Source organism: Crinia signifera, chromosome 8, assembly GCF_055691185.1.
Source record: "Crinia signifera chromosome 8, ASM5569118v1, whole genome shotgun sequence".
Taxonomy (NCBI): Eukaryota; Metazoa; Chordata; class Amphibia; order Anura; family Myobatrachidae; genus Crinia; species Crinia signifera.
Window position 1 is genome coordinate 53,088,649 of NC_139224.1, and position 20,825 is coordinate 53,109,473.

General features: G+C 43.5%; 1 protein-coding gene across 3 annotated transcripts in view; it reads left to right on the forward strand.

Moving 5' to 3' along the window:
* Positions 1–20,825, forward strand: part of NISCH (nischarin) — a 70,078-nt gene that overhangs the window by 36,898 nt on the left and 12,355 nt on the right. Inside the window, exons 13-17 of one of the 3 annotated variants that reach the window (XM_083156374.1) lie at positions 1,611–1,704; positions 7,557–7,669; positions 14,321–14,370; positions 17,207–18,517; positions 20,061–20,235. In XM_083156374.1, the coding sequence (XP_083012500.1) occupies positions 1,611–1,704; positions 7,557–7,669; positions 14,321–14,370; positions 17,207–18,517; positions 20,061–20,235 (1,743 nt within the window). Of the gene's footprint in view, positions 1–1,610; positions 1,705–7,556; positions 7,670–14,320; positions 14,371–16,732; positions 17,176–17,206; positions 18,518–20,060; positions 20,236–20,825 lie in introns of those variants that run through there. The other 2 variants (XM_083156375.1, XM_083156376.1) reach the window with 2 other exon arrangements.

Sequence of the window (20,825 nt, forward strand, 5' to 3'; positions counted from 1 at the left end):
GGACTCCCTGCACACGCCATTTCCCCCTAGGATTTTGCAGTGACAGGGAAACGGTGCGTGCGACCGCTAGAACAGTGAGTCTCGTGGCTAAATGCAGCATGCTCCCTGCATTAGCCACAAGCCTCGCTGTTTGGAGGAATCCGTGCTGTCCTATGACAGCGAGGATTCCCCCTGAATGTAGAATAGGGTGAGTGGCCGGTGCGGGGGTTAAACGGTGAGGATCACTTGTTTTCGGTGATCCCCGCCGAATATGGCCCGATTAGCTTTTCACTTTGTTTGGTTACCCTGGAAAATCTGATGGAACTAGGACCATCCGCACAGGTTCAGTGATGGTTCGGACCCAGGAGTGTAGTCATTGCTAGCCCCGCACACACCAAACCAGAACACACATAAGTTCTTGATTTAAATAAAGCATGCAACAAACTGCTCACAAGGAAAACATTATTCATGCGATATTAATGACCCTGACTGCATTTAATGACATAGCAACCAGAGCTCTGATATCCACTAGGCAATTATTTATGATTTTGCCAGCTCTTACTTCTAGGGCAAATAGCGAATAAATCACAGCAGACAAAAAGCAGGCACAGTTCCTATAAGAAATGTTCCTCTGAATTCCCATTTGAATGCTGCTACCATCCATTATAGTGAAACATCAGCATGCTGCTGCCTTTTAGCGCACTGGATTTTAAAGTAGATTTGACACAAACCAGGAGATTCTGTTACACAGCTCAGTATCCCCCAAAGCCGCTTTCTTCCCATCACATATATTTGTGTAGGTCTGCAAGTGTATTTATCGTTTCCTCTTTCCTCCTTCCCGTTTATATTTGGCTTCCTTTTAAAACCACTTAAGTCGCAAAAAGGAACCACATGTCTTGACTTGTCATCTTCCTGACATCACTGGCCTTCCATGATGGATGTCGGAGACATCAGCGATGTCCGCAAACTGTGTACAGAGGGGAAAGAAGTCATTACTGGACTCTAGATATGTAACCTGTAGGTGCTTTATAAAGGATTGTTAATAAATAACTTTGTATTTAATATTAGAGTAAATACAAAATGTACTTAGACAACAATGAATGCCAGTTCTCTCATTCTGTTTAAATGGCTCTTCAAAGGTAATTTTTTTTAAATATAGAGTTTTTAAAACAATGTTGGCCTGTAAAGAAAAATAAAATCTGTGCAATGAACAGTTTCCCTGATTGCGAGATCATTAAGGGTGTACACACAGTGCAATTTCCTTGTGATTGCATGGGGATCAAATTGCACGGCAAGCAAAACGCATTCAATTTTGACTACATAGTACAGATCTGTACTATATAGTCTTGTCTGCAGAGTTTATTTTTCTATTTGATATAGACTAAACAGGAATGTGCATCGGGATTGAATCTGCATCGAATGTGGCTGTCAAAATCGACTGAATGTTAGTGAGAATCGCACCATGTGTACGGGATATGACACTTAAAGGTTGCACTGTCATGATCCGATTTTTATTAAACTTTACTGGGTTCTATACAGTATGTAAGGAGAGTGCTTCTAATCGTTTTCTTGCTTATTGTTGAGTGCTTTCCTGCTCATGTCATGCTGTCTTCTATCACTTTATTTGTCAGATGAGTGAGGACTTCCGGCTCCCTACTGCCAGCTCCTCTTTCCCTGCAAACGCTCCCTCTTCTCCTCTTTCTCGGCCTGTTGTCGCCAGTCAAGGTAATCATGATAAATCACTCATATCAAATGTACAATCACCAGTTCTAACAAATTTCTTCTCTCACGGGTACATTTACTAAAGCTTCTCAAAAGATTCTATCATTTCTCTTTTGCTTCCTAGAAAATGGTAGACAAAGTCTGGTTGCTATGGACAACTTCACCTTTTTTAGAAGCTATAGTAAATGTACCCCTTAATGTTTCACTGTTGGACACTGTAAGAGACCCATTTAACATGAATCTAATTTCATACACACACAACATCTTTTGGCTTTCATGTACTTTTAGAGTGGACCTGTCACCTAAACACAATGGAGATGACCATTTTTGGGAACAATACTCTTGAGTTTGTAATTATTGCCTTCTGTGTGTGAGTGACAGGCAGACTTGAATTCCCTTTTATTTTGTACCTTTCTTTATTCCTCTTTCCACTTTGTTTTTTGAGAGGCACTAATTAGTACTGGGGAAAATAAGAAGAGTTACACACAAGAAGATTTTGCACACCCACTTAAGACATATAGGGCCAAATGTAATCGGGTGTGAGAATCAGAAAGGGAGAGATTTTGGGAGAGTTTTCCCATTTATTATTTTTTTAAAGCGGCAATCATTTACACTTAAAAACCAGGTTGATTTTGCCATGTACATGATTGCCGCTTTAAAGAAATGGGAAAACTCACCCAAAATCTCTCACTTTTTTTTATTCTCACATCCGATTACATTTGGCAAATAATTTGATGTTGCGGTTGCTGTGTGGTTGTCATTGCCTCAGCGCTGGGTCATGGGTTCAGTTGGGATCTGTGTGAATACTAGTTTTGTCCAACGAAAGTAGACCATTGCACATAGAATAATTGTGAATTATTACATATTGTCCCGGCATCAGAATCCCAATCAGTGGCCACAACACTGGTGCCGAAATCCCGATATCACTGCAAATGCCTTCACTGGAATCCCCACAGTCCAGGGTATCAATAGTCTGATACATGTGTTATATTATTCATATATGATATATCCATTATCCCATATATACATCAGGTGCTTGTACAGCTTATCTCCCACTGCATAACCTTTTTTAGAGTGCCAAACATGGCTGCCTCACTTGGTGCGTTCGTGGATGGGATGAAAAATACATGGATCCATCTGTTGCTGGTGTCTTTGTGCTGCAATCACCCCATTTTGTGTATTTTTTTTTTCTAGAAATGACCAATTCCACCTAGGGTATTCCTATGCGCACTGCATAGGCTCAAGATGGCTGCCTCACCTGGTACCTTGTTAGGGTGGAATATATAACTGGTAGAAGTTATTACACAAAATGCCTGCATCATTCTTACTGTGCTCTATAGGTTTATTGTTCTTTATTATTTCTGTGTGTTTTTCAGCTTCTTATCATTCTAATACCTTGCACAATGTATTAATGTACTATTGTTTGATGTGTGTAAAGCAACTTTGGGTCCCGTGGGAGAAAATTTCTTATCTATACATTCAATTCAAAGCTTAAAATCACATATTTCACACAATTGAGAAGAAGATTTGTGGATTATTATTATTAATTGTGATGCTTGGTAGAAAAAACAAGCATATTTTTAAATCTGTTCTAGTTTAACAGTAAATGGGCATTCACATGGGGAGATTTCAGTCCCTTTCCTTTTCTAAGGGATCCGACTGGCGATGCACAGCCCTGTGCATCCCTATCGCCTGCAGGGAAAGTTATTCCTTGCACTACTGGCTTACCCTAAATCGCGGGGCATTGCCTATGAAAAATAGGTAAAGGCCGCTCAGCACGATCACTCAGCCCATAGCATTACGGTGCAACCTGCGATATGTGCCGAGCGAGCATGGTGAAGCAGGTCGCCCGGCCAAAAAGGCAGGATCGCCCTGTGTGTACGAGGCTTAAGAGTTAAGCTGTCCTAAGTCCACTTTAATTCGAAAGCTAGTTATGAGCGATAGATCTATTTATCACGAAGATTGACGGCTAAGGTATTGTTACTTACACTGTAGCAGCTCTCTTGCGGCAGAGGCACTGACTTTTAATTCAGGTTTCCCATCATTATGACTTCTACCCGTTTGTGTGTCACTAGTGGTAGTAAAAATGTTAGTAAAAACACATGCCAAAACAAAAGAAATGGAAGAATTGATGTACACAACGAGCAAAAATGTCAATGAGTAAGGTAATGCTAGAGACAATGGTATTCTAGGACATGCATGCGTTTAAGAAAATGCTGTCACAATGTTAATTGTGAGACATCAGGGAGCAGGAAAATGAATACCAATAGGTATCCTGTTATAAGACAAATATGTCTTATTTAAGCAAAGGAATTGAAATTTATATATTTCTATGTGAAATTCAGTATATACCTAGACTGCTTTTAAGGCTGTTTGTATGGATGTATTGTGACCTTAGGAGGTGCTGTACCCTGCACTTGTCCACACATGCAGCATCTTGCATTAAAATAAAAAAACGCAGCAGCAGTGGAAAAAGAAATCACAGATCCAATGTGAAAATCCTGCATTAGCCGGCAGCTTACTCCAACTGGAATACATTAGTCTGGCAGCAGATTTCTGTAGTCCCCAGCTACATAATTATGCTGTAACCTGTGTTGACGTTTTTATACTGTGTGTGGTGTTTTGCTGCTATGAAGAACCCATGCTTATTAGACTAGCCACAGTAACCTCTATATGTCAATCCCCAGGCATTTTTTCAGTCCGGATATTCAGGATTGGAAAAAATACTCAATCCCGGGATACCCAGGTTTGGGTTTGTTAATAACTGTAATGACAAACTGGAATTCAATCTCTTCCCCCCAAACTAGAAGCAGCGCAGTGTCACTTACCTGGTGGTAGCAAGCAGGAACCAGGCTGTGCGGCGGGCAGGAGCAGGTGGTGTAGCAGTTAGTAGGCAGTGTAACAGACATGCTGTGCAATGTGACCTCTGACATCACATGACACCACACACTGCCACAGAGCCACACAATTCGGGTCAGACGCAGCGGGACAGTATCTGAGGCCACCCTAGACTTGTACATTTTCTAAACCGTTTAATTGTGTTCAATTTGCCTGTAAATATATCTGATCGTCCCTAGTGCTGCCCTGGTATGATCTGCCTTACAGCATGCCCAAAGTCTATAAATCTCAGCAGGTGGCCCCATCTCATGCTGTAAAACAGTTAATCAAGTTTAAAAGGTGATATAAATGTTCCACCTCTACCACAGTCCTAATCAGTAATTCTAACAGAAAAGCATGTCCCAGCAGCTTCTTCCTCTGGCACTGCATATGTGATGTCATGTTGTCCCCTCCGCTGAAGTGAAGAGCCACTAAGAGGAGTAAGACTAAGATGCGGGGAATTTGCTGGAGGTACACAAGGCATGGAGGTGCTAAGGGTCTTATAAAAGGACCAAGGGTTATATTTACTAAAGTAAACAGTGACCCTAATTCAGATGCAGCCGCAAAGTGGCTATTGTACACAGAATGGTCCATGTTTACTTAGGCCTTATGTGCCAGAGCCACGGTGATCGAATTGTGATAGCACTCACAAAGTCAGTGACCGTTGGCAGCTTTTGGGGGTTAGAATGTGGAGTGGTCAGGTGAATGCAAGCATTTCATAGCCTATCAGACGGCCCTTTCTGGGCGAGCATAAATTAGTCTTTGCCAACTCACTTGCTACTGGAGATCCCTTTGCGTCCCTGGAGAGCAGCTCAGCCTGCACAGTTTCTAAGGCACTAACAATCTGTGCGATGACCCGCTTTGCCAACGATGGCACTAATATTTCTGCATTTGTAAGCCTTTGGATGAAAATGATGTGACAGCAGTGGGCGTATCTGTGCCCAGGTTGGCTTCTACTCATAATAGCTTATCGTCGCAATTGCGAAGGGCAAAAGATAGCCACAGCAATCGCTTCAACAAACTGTTCTGAATCAGGCCCTTAAGCACCTGAAACACAACCATGATTTATATTTTCATTTGAAATATGTGAATTTCACAGCTGTGGCTCGGCCTTTCCCACCTCGTTCAAATCAGAACATGTTTTGGATCCTATAGAAATCCCTATATAAGTGCCATTTTATGTTGGAGATCTAATGGTTAGGCTGTAGGCAGGCAAGGCTCCCGGGAAAGCAAGTTTTATTATTTATCAGCTGATAAGCTACTGCACTGCTTCACAAAGTTTCCCTTTTAAGTTTGTAAAGTGAAGGGGAGGAGGGGTACTCTCAACTGCAACATCTACTAAAGGTGATGTGTACAGGGGGTAGACATTTTAGGAAAGGGCAGCTGAAATCAAAAGCTTTCACAATGTAAAAAAAGTAGTGAACCTATAAATTAGTGAACCCCCCCCCCCCAAAAAAAAAGCAGAAGAACAAACTATTTGTTATGAAATCACTGAGGAGAGTCTAGGGGTGTCCACATTAGCTATATGTCCATCTAACATGTCTCACACTTGCACATCTGCAAATGTGGGGATGGACAGTACAAGTACTATGTATCCCAAAGACAATTCCATCTTGCACTGCTTTTGTGTTAATTATGGGTTGTTTGGGGGCATTGGTTATGGTCTATTTATCAGAAAAAAAATTTGGGGTACTTGTTTCCTAGCACGGCACCCCCGATTTCCATCACAGTGCATCGCATGCAATATAGCGGCATGCGATGTGATTTTTAATTGTACAAGCACCCTGATGGGTGCTTACAATGTTAAATGCACCCCCATTGTCAACGCTGCCCCCACTATCAACGCCAACCCGAAGCGTGGCGAGCGGCAGCGGTACGCGTCCTCCGACCTTTTCATACCCCCACTATCCATGTTGGCGTGGAGTTTATTTTATATAGTGTGGCAAGCGCAGCGAGCCACCGAGCCCAAAGCATGGCGAGCGGACGCGGATTACTTAACATGTATTCCGCGTCCCCACCCGGGGTTTGCTGCGCTTGCCACACTATCTAAAATCAACTCCACGCCGATGTGAATGGTGGGGGTATGAAAAGGTCGGAGGATGCGTACTGCTGCGCTCGCCATGCTTCGGGTTGGCGTTGATAGTGGGGGGTGGCGTTGACAATGGGGGTGCAATTAACATTGTAAGCACCCATCAGGGTGGTTGTACATTTAAAAATCGCATCGCATGCCATTTGCTGGCAAGCGATGCTATGTGATATTTAATTGTACATTCCGGGTCATTTACTCGAGCATCGCATACATTATGCCATGGTATGCGATGGGCGCCGTGCTAGGAAACAAGTACCCATTTTTTATTGGTTTGATTTATTGCTCTAAAATCTGTACCAATTTGCAACACATTTTTTATTTAGAAATTGTGTTGCCTTACACGTGTTCATTTAATGAATCAATCATTTTTGTATTTTTGTTTTCTCTCCTAGTTCTCTGAAAAATAGATATTGATATAGTCCACATCTCAAGAACAGGCCCATATTACAGTTAGCATTTTTTATACATATACACATGATACACAATGTCCACAACATTGAGAATTCAGCTACTTGTACCCTCCAGATAATATTTTGGAAAGAAGATCATGTTCTGTAGGACAACCGCTAAGAATAATTACAGATGCATACTTAAAAGGTTTTAAATATTAAAATAAGGAGACGGTGGGATTGCTACTTTAGTGCAAAATTACAGGTGAAAATTTAGTCCCAGACTTCTCTTTGCATGTATTAAATTCAGTACAGAATGCGTTTCTTCATAATTGTTGGGTGTGGTTGGTACATTAAATGTAAGTTAATTACAGCTTAATTAAAGTAATGTTTAACCTAAATAGCTAAATTTGCATTCCGTAAGTCTGAGACAAATATTGTTCTGAGTATTTGTCTGCCATAATTAATGAATGAATGACTGATCAATTTCTATTTTATAGATCAGTCCTCAGTCAGCAGATTCTCCACTAGTTTGACTCACATTGACCGGTCAAGTTCACAGCGAAAATGCGACATTCAACATTCTGTCCATGATGGGGGACAAAATAGTGAGGTGATTTATTGGACATTTCGAGTCTCTAATACAAGCATATGTAGAATACACACATTTTTGCTTCAGTTGCCCATGCATGCATGCCGCATGATAAAACCTCAAATTTGCTATCTAATTTGAGGTAAGCCTGTGGCCTAATAGCGCTTGCTGCTTTTGCACAGCCTCGATTATTTATATATATTTTTTTACATCTCTTGTGTTGTCTTGATTATTGATTTTACTGTAAATTCTATCATGATGTATACAAAGCAATTGATGCTACAGTATTTACTAACATGAAGAACTCCTTATGGCTTTGCCTGGCTGAATTTTACACAAGCTTTTAGGTTCGCTATGCATGGTATGACATGTAAACATGATCTTATAGTATTGTATTAAGGAAGAATGGCAGAAAGGAAAATATTGATTTTAAATATTTAAAAAATCCCCAATAAACTACCACTATACCCACACTGCTACAGCCTTCTGTGGAATAAGTCTATGTCCTAGTTTAGAATGGTCTGTACCCTGTTAACAGCTGATGCCTAGTAAGAGTTAAGTCATGATCAAATAAAGAATTACTCAACATCTTGGCATAACCAAACGCCATAAAGAGGCCCATGATGCACTTTGCTGACAGGTCATGTGACAACTGAAAATATTGCTGCCCAACAAGGATTATGGTATTGCTATTCTTTCACCAAAACAAAACCTAGTTTGGAACAACAGTATCTGGAATTTTGACAAAGGAAAGTGATGGACCGTGACCCGACACGCATTATACCTTCGAAGTGGCAATCTATTTCTGGGGGCTTCCAATCAGTAGATATAAGGCTCTTTTCCTTTCCTTCCTTCTTCTGTACTGCAGTGTGATGTACATTTCATTTGCTACCATTTTAGGTACATCAATCAACATCAATATTGGATTCTGTGTCCAGACTGACAAGTAAAGATTGGCAAGACAAAGAATTTCATATGCACAGGCTCTCATTGACAAGTCTGATGTGAATAAGCTCTCACTGATTAAGCAGGGGCTAACATGATCAAGCACTCATTGACTAGGCAGGGGCTGACATGAACAAGCTCTCACTGACAAAGCAGGGGCTGACATGAACAAGCGATCATTGACTAAGCAGGGGCTGACATGAACAAGCTCTCATTGACTAGGCAGGGGCTGACATGAACAAGCTCTCACTGACTAGGCAGGGGCTGACATGAACAAGCTCTCACTGACTAGGCAGGGGCTGACATGAACAAGCTCACTGACTAGGCAAGGACTGACATGAACAAGTGCTCATTGACTAGGCAGGGGCTGACATGAACAACCCCTCATTGACTAGGCAGGGGCTGACATGAACAAGCTCTCACTGATTAGGCAGGGGCTAACATGAACAAGCTCTCACTGATTAGGCAGGGGCTGACATGAACAAGCTCTCACTGACTAGGCAGGGGCTGACATGAACAAGCTCTCACTGACTAGGCAGGGGCTGACATGAACAAGCTCTCACTGACTAGGCAGGGGCTGACATGAACAAGTGCTCATTGACTAGGCAGGGGCTGACATGAACATGCACTCATTAACTAGGCAGGGGCTGACATGAACAAGCTCACTGACTAGGCAGGGGCTGACATGAACAAGCTCTCATTGACTAGGCAGGGGCTGACATGAACAAGCTCACTGACTAGGCAGGGGCTGACATGAACAAGCTCTCATTGACTAGGCAGGGGCTGACATGTACAAGCTCTCATTGACTAGGCAGGGGCTGACCTGAACAAGCTATCCTTGACTAGGCAGAAGAGGACATGAACAAGCTCTCACTGACTAGGCAGGGACTGACATGAACAAGCTCTCACTGACTAGGCAGGGGCTGACATGAACAAGCTTTCATTGACTAGGCAGGGGCTGACATGAACAAGCTCTCATTGACTAGGCAGGGGCTGACATGAACAAGCTATCCTTGACTAGGCAGGGGCTGACATGAACAAGCTCTCACTGACTAGGCAGGGGCTGACATGAACAAGCTCTCACTGACTAGGCAGGGGCTGACATGAACAAGCTCTCACTGACTAGGCAGGAACTGACATGAACAAGCTCTCACTGACTAGGCAGGGGCTGACATGAACAAGCTCTCATTGACTAGGCAGGGGCTGACATGAACAAGCTTTCACTGACAAAGCAGGGGCTGACATGAACAAGTGATCATTGACTAAGCAGGGGCTGACATGAACAAGCTCTCACTGACTAGGCAGGGGCTGACATGAACAAGCACTCATTGACTAGGCAGGGGCTGACATGAACAAGCTCTCACTGATTAGGCAGATGCTGACATGAACAAGCTCTCACTGACTAGGCAGGGGCTGACATGAACAAGCTCTCACTGACTAGGCAGGGGCTGACATGAACAAGTGCTCATTGACTAGGCAGGGGCTGACATGAACAACCCCTCATTGACTAGGCAGGGGCTGACATGAACAAGCTCTCACTGATTAGGCAGGGGCTGACATGAACAAGCTCTCACTGATTAGGCAGGGGCTGACATGAACAAGCTCTCACTGACTAGGCAGGGGCTGACATGAACAAGCTCTCACTGACTAGGCAGGGGCTGACATGAACAAGCTCTCACTGACTAGGCAGGGGCTGACATGAACAAGCTCACTGACTAGGCAGGGGCTGACATGAACAAGCTCTCATTGACTAGGCAGGGGCTGACATGAACAAGCTCACTGACTAGGCAGGGGCTGACATGAACAAGCTCTCATTGACTAGGCAGGGGCTGACATGTACAAGCTCTCATTGACTAGGCAGGGGCTGACCTGAACAAGCTATCCTTGACTAGGCAGAAGAGGACATGAACAAGCTCTCACTGACTAGGCAGGGACTGACATGAACAAGCTCTCACTGACTAGGCAGGGGCTGACATGAACAAGCTTTCATTGACTAGGCAGGGGCTGACATGAACAAGCTCTCATTGACTAGGCAGGGGCTGACATGAACAAGCTATCCTTGACTAGGCAGGGGCTGACATGAACAAGCTCTCACTGACTAGGCAGGGGCTGACATGAACAAGCTCTCACTGACTAGGCAGGGGCTGACATGAACAAGCTCTCACTGACTAGGCAGGGGCTGACATGAACAAGCTCTCACTGACTAGGCAGGGGCTGACATGAACAAGCTTTCACTGACAAAGCAGGGGCTGACATGAACAAGTGATCATTGACTAAGCAGGGGCTGACATGAACAAGCTCTCACTGACTAGGCAGGGGCTGACATGAACAAGCACTCATTGACTAGGCAGGGGCTGACATGAACAAGCTCTCACTGATTAGGCAGATGCTGACATGAACAAGTTCTCACTGACTAGGCAGGGGCTGACATGAACAAGCTCTCACTGACTAGGCAGGGGCTGACATGAACAAGTGCTCATTGACTAGGCAGGGGGTGACATGAACAACCCCTCATTGACTAGGCAGGGGCTGACATGAACAAGCTCTCACTGATTAGGCAGGGGCTGACATGAACAAGCTCTCACTGACTAGGCAGGGGCTGACATGAACAAGCTCTCACTGACTAGGCAAGGGCTGACCTGAACAAGTGCTCATTGACTAGGCAGGGGCTGACATGAACAACCCCTCATTGACTAGGCAGGGGCTGACATGAACAAGCTCTCACTGACTAGGCAGGGGCTGACATGAACAAGCTCTCATTGACTAGGCAGGGGCTGACATGAACAAGCTCTCACTGAGTAGGCAGGGGCTGACATGAACAAGCTCTCATTGACTAGGCAGGGGCTGACATGAACAAGCTCTCACTGACTAGGCAGGGGCTGACATGAACAAGCTATCCTTGACTAGGCAGGGGCTGACATGAACAAGTGCTCATTGACTAGGCGGGCTGACCTGAACAAGCTCACTGACTAGGCAGGGGCTGAGATTAACAAGCTCTCACTGACTAGGCAGGGGCTGACATGAACAAGCTCTCATTGACTAGGCAGGGGCTGACATGTACAAGCTCTCATTGACTAGGCAGGGGCTGACATGAACAAGCTATCCTTGACTAGGCAGAATAGGACATGAACAAGCTCTCACTGACTAGGCAAGGGCTGACATGAACAAGCTCTCACTGACTAGGCAGGAACTGACATGAACAAGCTCTCACTGACTAGGCAGGGGCTGACATGAACAAGCTTTCATTGACTAGGCAGGGGCTGACATGAACAAGCTCTCATTGACTAGGCAGGGGCTGACATGAACAAGCTCTCACTGACTAGGCAGCGGCTGACATGAACAAGCTCTCACTGACTAGGCAGGGGCTGACATGAACAAGCTCTCATTGACTAGGCAGGGCTGACATGAACAAGCTCTCACTGACTAGGCAAGGGCTGACATGAACAAGCTCTCACTGACTAGGCAGGGGCTGAAATGAACAAGCTCTCATTGACTAGGCAGAAGCTCACATGAATATGTGCTCAAACTTGATGTTTAAGATTTTCTAAACATTTCCTGACTCATTGACTCTTTTATTTATATGGTCGTGAAGGTATTGGTGTCATACCAGGCGTACGTACAATTTTCAACACTAGCAGATAGTACATTTTAAATGATTTTTCAGATCTGAGAACAGGCCAAATGCACAAATCAAGTTAGTGTAATGACATAAATGAATTAGTTCCTGTATAGCAGTGGACACACCCCAATATAAACATGTTGGATAACAAAGGATACTTCTTTCCAAAAATATGACCTCTCCCAGATGTATGATGGGCAATCCTTAGATGATCACAGATGTGAATGAATGGCCTTGAGATTTTGACACCCCAACTTATCCTAAACATGTCATGTGCAGATTTTGATCATATTTTGTTTTATATCATATTATCCCTACCACTTCTTACTATGTTTTGTTATCGACAACCAATCTCATTATTATACTTTCGATTGCAATTATATTACAGTTTAGCAGATTTATGGGGTTGACTGTTCTTTATTTCTGTATATTTGCTTCTAGTGCTTTGTTTATGAAAGATCATAAGCAGTTTTACATATTTTTTTCCTTGCAGTTTAAAATAATGTGCTTCTTCCTGCTCAGGATGCAAATACCTGGTTTTACTGAAGTTTTCAAATATTAAAGCGGGGGTATTTAATCCCAGGTCACCACTGTCAATCTGTCCCTGTGCTGATCGGCGAAAAGTGGGCGTGTCCACATAAACGGCCATGGATTGTCGAGATTCGTCCATGATCGTGACAATTCATGGCCGTTATCGGCAAAACGGACCCAACAGCTTTTGAAGTTGGGCCCGTCCTGTCGATCTGCCTCTTCAGTGCTGTCAGAAAAGACTGCATTGAATAGACGCCCGCTGCTATTTCCCATGTCTGAATTAGCGTTGGGGATTGAATACCCCTCTAAAGCTGGGTACACACACAACTATTTATCTGTCCAATCTGTCCGTTGGGAACAAATCTTGAAATGTATATGAGCAAATTACAATCACCATTTGCTCCCAAATGCTCAAAAACAGGCCAAACTATTGCTTGGAAATTTTTTATATCAGATTGATTTAAACCTTTGAGCGCCAATATCTCTGTGAGAGATGCTCAAAATATCTGCTGAAAAATGCCAACATCACTGTGAGCATTGTACAAAATATCTGCTAAAAATGCCAGTGTCGCTCACTTTTGTTCCATAAATTCAAATAAAAAAATGTGGTTTAAGAAAAGCTTATATATCCTATATAAGGCAAACATTACAGGTCATTATGATGAATACAAATGTTTGCTTGGCTGTTTTCACACCAATTTTGACAAATTTACTTGGCACTCAAAGGGTTAAACAGTTTGTCTGACTAACCATTGTCTGTTTCCCAGCATTTGGGAGCAAATTTTGAAATGTCCTTTTCTCCCATATATTTCAGTGACTTATTCAAGCAAGTAGCAGCTAATTCAATGAATGGTATAAGTTCAAAATCTCTTTAAAATGATGAAATATGTCCTCTTCATTTGTTGTTAGAGATAGACAAATACATACAACAGTTGAAATTGTTTATTGTCGCTTTTAGCACAGTTTAAGTCTCACATATCCAAAATGCTTGGACCAAGATTGGACCAGGTTTTTCTGTATTTTGTATGACTTGCTCACCTTAATTATATATTGGGAATGGGACCCAAGTCTAATCACAGAATACATTTATGTTACATATACACTCAGTCTGAAGATAATTGTATACAATATTTTTTAATAGTTTTGTGCATTAAACAAAGTTTGCATGCAACGTTCCATCAGAAAGAGAAGATGCCACTATCTCAGATGTGCACAAAATAATCTTAATTTTGGATATAAGAGACTCAACCTGTAATAACCCTGTTTGCCCAAAAATGGGGTTACTTTTGGGTACTTGTTTTGCTTTCAGGAGGTGGGAGAAATTTTCCAAAAGGCGTGCGGCTCGCGCCAACTTATTGGCGCAGCAATTACTTGTAATTAGTGATTGCATACACCCTGTAGAGTGCAAACATACTTTGTACACCATTTATGTATAGCAATCGGGGGTTCTGATCACTTTTACTGGGGATTTATTAAGAAAGGCATAGTAGAAATAGTGTATGTATAAGACACTTGTTGCCATCAGAAAAAAAGCCTTAAAAACCATACTTATTTAATGAACTGTATCTTTGTTTCAGCTAACTGCTGCTGATGTTTCACAGGACACCAACAAAAATCTTCACTTCAGGTGAAATTTACACTTAGATCTTTGGAACTGCTTCCTTATTGCGACCTATCCCCTTTCCTGTGGTGTCCCAACCCCTCTATCCTCATGTTCCAATCCTCTCACGGGGCCTTATTCTGGTTAACTTCTTCTGGCAAATTCCTTCTTAGATGGACAAAACCACATGCACTGCAGGGTGGCAAATGTAAAATGTGCAAAGAGAATTAGATTTGGGTGGGTTATTTTGTTTCTGTGCAGGGAAAATACTGACTGCTGTATTTTTACACTGCAATATAGATCTCACTTTGAAGTAAAACCCCACCCAAATCTAACTCTCTCTGCACAAGTAACATCTACCCCACCTGCAGTGCACATGGTTTTGTCCATCTAAGAAGGAATTTGCAAGAAGGAGTGAACCAAAATAACCCCCACGATCCCAGCCCCTCTTCTCTTATGATCCCAGCCCCTCTCCTCTCACAAACTTAGCCCTTCTCCTCTCACAATTTCAGCCCTTCTCCTCTCACAATCCCAGCTACTCTCCTCTCACGATCCCAGCTACTCTCCTCTCACGATCCCAGCTACTCTCCTCTCACGTTCTCAGCTACTCTCCTCTCACGATCCCAGCTACTCTCCTCTCACGTTCTCAGCTACTCTCCTCTCACGATCCCAGTTCCCCTCCTCTCACGATCCCAGTTCCTCTCCTCTCACGATCCCAGCTTCTCTCCTCTCAAGATCTCAGCTCCTCTCACAATCTCCGCTCCTCTCCTGTTACAATCTCAGCAGCTCCTCTCCTCTCACAATCTCAGCAGCTCCTCTCCTCTCACAATCTCAGCAGCTCCTCTCACAATTTCAGCTGCTCCTCTCACAATTTCAGCTGCTCCGCTCCTCTCCCTATCTCAGCTGCTCCTCTCCTCTCACTATTTCAGCTGCTCCTCTCCTCTCACGATCTCAGCAGCTCCGCTCCTCTCACGATTTCAGCAGCTCCGCTCCTCTCACGATCTCAGCTCCTCTCACAATCTCCGCTCCTCTCCTGTTACAATCTCAGCAGCTCCTCTCCTCTCACAATCTCAGCAGCTCCTCTCCTCTCACAATCTCAGCAGCTCCTCTCACAATTTCAGCTGCTCCTCTCACAATTTCAGCTGCTCCGCTCCTCTCCCTATCTCAGCTGCTCCTCTCCTCTCACTATTTCAGCTGCTCCTCTCCTCTCACGATCTCAGCAGCTCCGCTCCTCTCACGATTTCAGCAGCTCCGCTCCTCTCACGATCTCAGCAGCTCCGCTCCTCTCACGATCTCAGCAGCTCCGCTCCTCTCACGATCTCAGCAGCTCCGCTCCTCTCACAATCTCAGCAGCTCCTCTCCTCTCACAATTTCAGCTGCTCCTCTCACAATTTCAGCTGCTCCGCTCCTCTCCCTATCTCAGCTGCTCCTCTCCTCTCACAATTTCAGCTGCTCCTCTCACAATTTCAGCTGCTCCGCTCCTCTCCATATCTCAGCTGCTCCTCTCCTCTCACTATTTCAGCTGCTCCTCTCCTCTCACTATTTCAGCTGCTCCTCTCACGATCTCAACAGCTCCGCTCCTCTCACGATCTCAGCAGCTCCGCTCCTCTCACTATCTCAGCAGCTCCGCTCCTCTCACGATCTCAGCAGCTCCTCTTACGATCTTAGCTGCTCCGCTCCTCTCACGATCTCAGCTGCTCCTCTACTCTCACAATTCCAGCCCTACTCCTCTTACGTTTCCAGCCCTTTTCATCCTGAGACCCCAGCCCCTCTCATCTAACAATTCCAGTACCTTCCCAACCCCTTCCCCTAGGGGAAAGACTAGCACTGGAATGCTAAAGGTGGCCATATACACGCAGATTTATCTTCAGATCTGGCTGGTTGGAACAAAATCCTGGTTATGGAGGAGAGTTGACCATTTTCTTGGAAATGCTGGAAAACTGACAAACTGTCACTCATCCATAACCATGTTTTTGTTCCAACCAGCTAGATCTGCAGATAAATCTTACTAGTGTATGGGCACCTTTACATCGCTCTCAATGCCGGAATCCCAACTGCCCGCATCCCGAACATAAGTATGCCTAGGCTGCAGCGGTTTTAGTTTTAGGCACTAGAGGGGTGGGTTGGGGTGGGGGTTGTGAACAGGCTGCATGGAGGGTTAGTAAGGCACTAAAAGGGGGAGTTAGAGTTAGACTATGGGGGTAGCGAAAGGGATAAGCTGTGTGGTGGGTAGGTTTAGGGTAAGGGGGACTGGGAGAAGGTAAGTATACTAACAGAGCCAGGTTCTTCTTGACTAAGTTCCTGCACCTAGGCATAGAAAATGCTTCCTTTCATCTAGAACAATGCAGCAAGGGGATTAAAAGGGATTAATTTGACTGGTCTTTCTCAGTTAATCCTATTCAAGGCCAAGAAGAAAGAGGCTCCATCTGTACCAGACCCCTTTCAGGATTCTTACCATTGGGATGCCGTTGTAAGTCTTCTGACCACCGGCATCCCACTCGCCGGCCATCCTTATGTATTCATTTCTCTAATCTCAAAGCCACTCTCATATTTCCAGTCCCTCTCCTCTCACCTTCCGAGCACCTCTCCTCTCACCTTCTGAGCCCCTCTCCTCTCACCTTCCCAAACCTTCTTCTCATTCCATGCTGGCCATAACATCCTTCTCACCACAGATAGTTTAAGCTCCTACTGGCTTCTGTTAGTCTCATTCATATGTGTTTATAATTAAAACATTGTAATATTTATGTCTGCTGATGCTGATATTTATGGACAGTTAATTTAAATGTTTTTTTTTTCTTTATTTTTACTACTGGGATACAATAAACTAATTATCTGTTTCTCTTTTTGTCATTTCAATGGAAAGCGTGTTTAACGTAGAAGAGGAATCCACTAAAGTATTAAACCTTCACAAGTCCCTTTTTCCTATTCCTTGTGTTTCATATTATAACACTGATCAAGATTGCAATTCTTACTTCTCCACATCAATTGCGAATGTATTAAAACAGAAGCAGCAAATAGTTGGGATAGATGATACCAGAGATAATCCGAGAGAAGAGTCTAGAAGTTGTGAGCCGGGAGATGGCTACTTTGAAATGGGTCTCCATGAGAGACAGCACAATGCTGAGTGGACCTTTTCAGATGGACCTCCCTCACCTCTCCAAGACACACACATCAGTATTAAACGGGTACTGTGGAACTTTTCAATTCACCTTCAGGGAGGTTCTCATGCTAAATCGTTTTCTTCATGCCTTGTGCTAACAGATGCCTTAATTGCTTTGTTTGAGGTCAGTGGTGAGGAACCAAACCAGCCTCCTATTTTCCTTCCTTCTTTGATGAAACTGATAGGTTATTTTTATTATGGAGACTTAACTGAATTCACATTCCTGATTCCAGAGACCTGCTTAGTTCTCAATGTGAGAAATGGTGAAGAGTATGTGTTTGCTCTAACAGATTCTCGAAACTTGAAAGAGTTTTATGACTGTTTATATCTACAGTGCTCTCAAAACTCGATCTCTCTGCCCTGTATCTCACCCCTAGTCAGTGGGGCAGACATCCAAGGGTTCTTTCAACATATTATTGAAGAACAACAAATCCATTTATCTGACCGCCAGGTGAAAGGATGTTTTCCCGTCTGCCTCTTCTACTGCGATGAAGACAATGCTGGGCAGTGCACTGAACAAGATCTCCTGTTGGAGAGGACCAGATGGGCCACAGATTTCCGTTCTACAACTTTTTATTCCACAAACAACTCTGAACAAAATACTGATGAATCGTTTCCAGTTTGGTTGTTTCTCACACAGCAAGATGTTCTCATACTCAGGATTGATTTCCGTATGATGATCATGAATAAAAGATTGTTTGGTTCTTTACAAAACGCTTTCAGACTAAGCAAGATTCCTCTTGCCTCTTTGGCTGTACATCCCATGCGACAGTCTACTGATGACAAGCAGACCCTTCCAGAAAGTCATGTCATCCAGTTCATTATGGATTCTACATGTGTTACTGCCTTCTTTGTTTTACCTAAGGATAGATTGCATTTTCTTTCAATCTATAAGTTATTGAGGACTTCCCTTCAAGATATTAAGAATATAGTAGTTTTTAAGTCTTTAATTGGCATGAAGTCCACACACAGTAGTGTTCTGGAAGCGAACAAAGCCACAGTAGAGACTGTTGGGTAAGGTCTTTGTATTTTTTTTATTACACTTAATATGTATAACATGGGATAATGGGGCAGATGTATTAAACCTTAACAAGAGATAAATGCAAGGATGATAAAGAGAGATAAATGTCCAGCCAATCAGCTCCTTACTTCCCTTTTTCAAACACAGCCTGTAACATGGCAGTTAGCAGGTGATTGGCTGGACGTTTATCTCTCTTTATCAACCTTGCATTTATCTCTTGTTAAGGCTTAATACATCTGCCCCCAGTGATTGTTCCAACATGAAGTTACCAGATACGGTAATTGCAAACATTGGAGAACAGTTAATTGTCCCACCTTTTGTGAATCTAAAGAGATGAAACCTCCCATAAAGGCACATATTACTAAATCATTGGTTGATGGTACTTTAGACTCTTTCCTTAAGCCTCATAGTCCGATTAAAGCCATTATCACTGACTAAATGCGACTATATCGCCAGTGTTTTTTTTTGTGTTGTGTTCGATAAATCGCTAGGAGCGCTCTCCCGCAGCCAGCCCGTAATGGTCACTGGTCGCAGGAGCATGCTCCTGCGATTATGGCTGAAAATTACTGGTCGCTGGTGCACAATGCACTGTGCACCAGCGACCAGTGATTTCTAGTCAACATTAGGTAGAGACAGAATGAGATGGAATTGCTTGCAACTTTTAACCAAAATCGCTGGTCACTGATGAAAACGGTACACTGAGCAATATGGTTGCTGAGCAATATATTACTGAGAGATATTAAGCCAAAATTGCAATGTGTATGGGGCGACCCTATCCCCGTATGTATGGGGCGATGGTCGCTGGGAGCGCGCTCCCGCGACCAGCCCTGAAGTGAAGTGGCTTCCCCCCTGCAGTGTTTTGTTTTCATCACCCCTTGTCCATTTCAAATTATCTGAAAGTTTTACGAATAGCAAAGTATTGAATGGGAACGAATGACAATGTTTCGATGTACAATCTACAATGCTTTACTAAGGGGTTTCTTCAGAACTGATTGCACGGCTGCTAATTTGCAGAGCCCTGCGATCAGATAATCAAGGCCCAGATAGAGTAAAATCCTGCCCTGTACAAACCTGTGAATCAATGTGCATGGCTTGCAAATGCTTGGGAAAATATTGCAGGGCTAATGTCACAGTCATTTGATTATCGCCGGCCTGTGAATTCGCAGTCATGTGATCAGGTTTGACTAACCCCCATAAAACCAAGATGAACAAACCATCATTTTTTGGGATCGCATTCATCTACTGTACCAGTGTGGTGTACATCGGGAACATGCAATGGGTCATAAAGGGTTAATCACAACCTCCTAAAAAGTAGTTGAAATGTCAGTGGAAGGAAGCACCCTGATTTTATTCATGAGTTAACCTGTTAAACAAAGACCATTCATTCTTCACGACAAGCTGGGATGTACCAATACGCAGTAGAATGGAGATATTAACATTTCTGATCTAATTATTGTACACATATTGCAATGTATTCAGTTAATCTAACTCTTGGTTATGTACTAACAATCATCATTTTGCTGTTTTTGCGTATAGAGATGGTAAACCTCAAATGGCATTACCTATGATGTACCCCAGTGAGAGCCTGATTCAGAAATTATCTGATGAGAATCAGGTTCCATTCCACCTGGCAGCATCCGTGCCACTTCGCTTTATTTCTGCACTCAGCGGCCGAGGCATCGTGGAGTTCTTCCATAACAGCATCTCTGAGGTAATGTGCCCGCGAAACAGATGTAAGCACTCCTATTAGAGGGTGGACAGCCTAGATCAGGGGTGGCCAATCAGTAAGCGACAAATAGCCCAATAATATTTTTACCAACACCATGCATGTGCCAAAAATGGGCGTGGCCTTGTGTCCACTAGGCCATGTTCCTGGTATAAAATACATTGGAAAAACCAGATTCATATGATAAACCTCTACTTCACATGTGATGTTGCTATGGGCACCCAATCAAAATCTACTTATTTATTTAGCACACTCTAGACCAGGGGTGTCAAACTCAAATTCATTGGGGGCCGCATCAGCAGTTTGGTCACCCTCAAAGGGCCGGTTGTATCTGTAGGACTATGTGTCCACTCTTTATTATCATAAATTATTGTCACTGCATTCAATTATTGTATACTCAGCAGTAGCATTTCCCTCCTGCTATTGCTGTGAACTGTAGTGCATTAGGGCACACGCTGCCTGCACAGGGGGGCAGCACTCAGTCTTAGGGCATATGTCCTGCTTATTATCATGGGACACAGCAATGAATGATGGGCTGCAATGTGCCAGTGCACACACACACACACCTAGGCAGA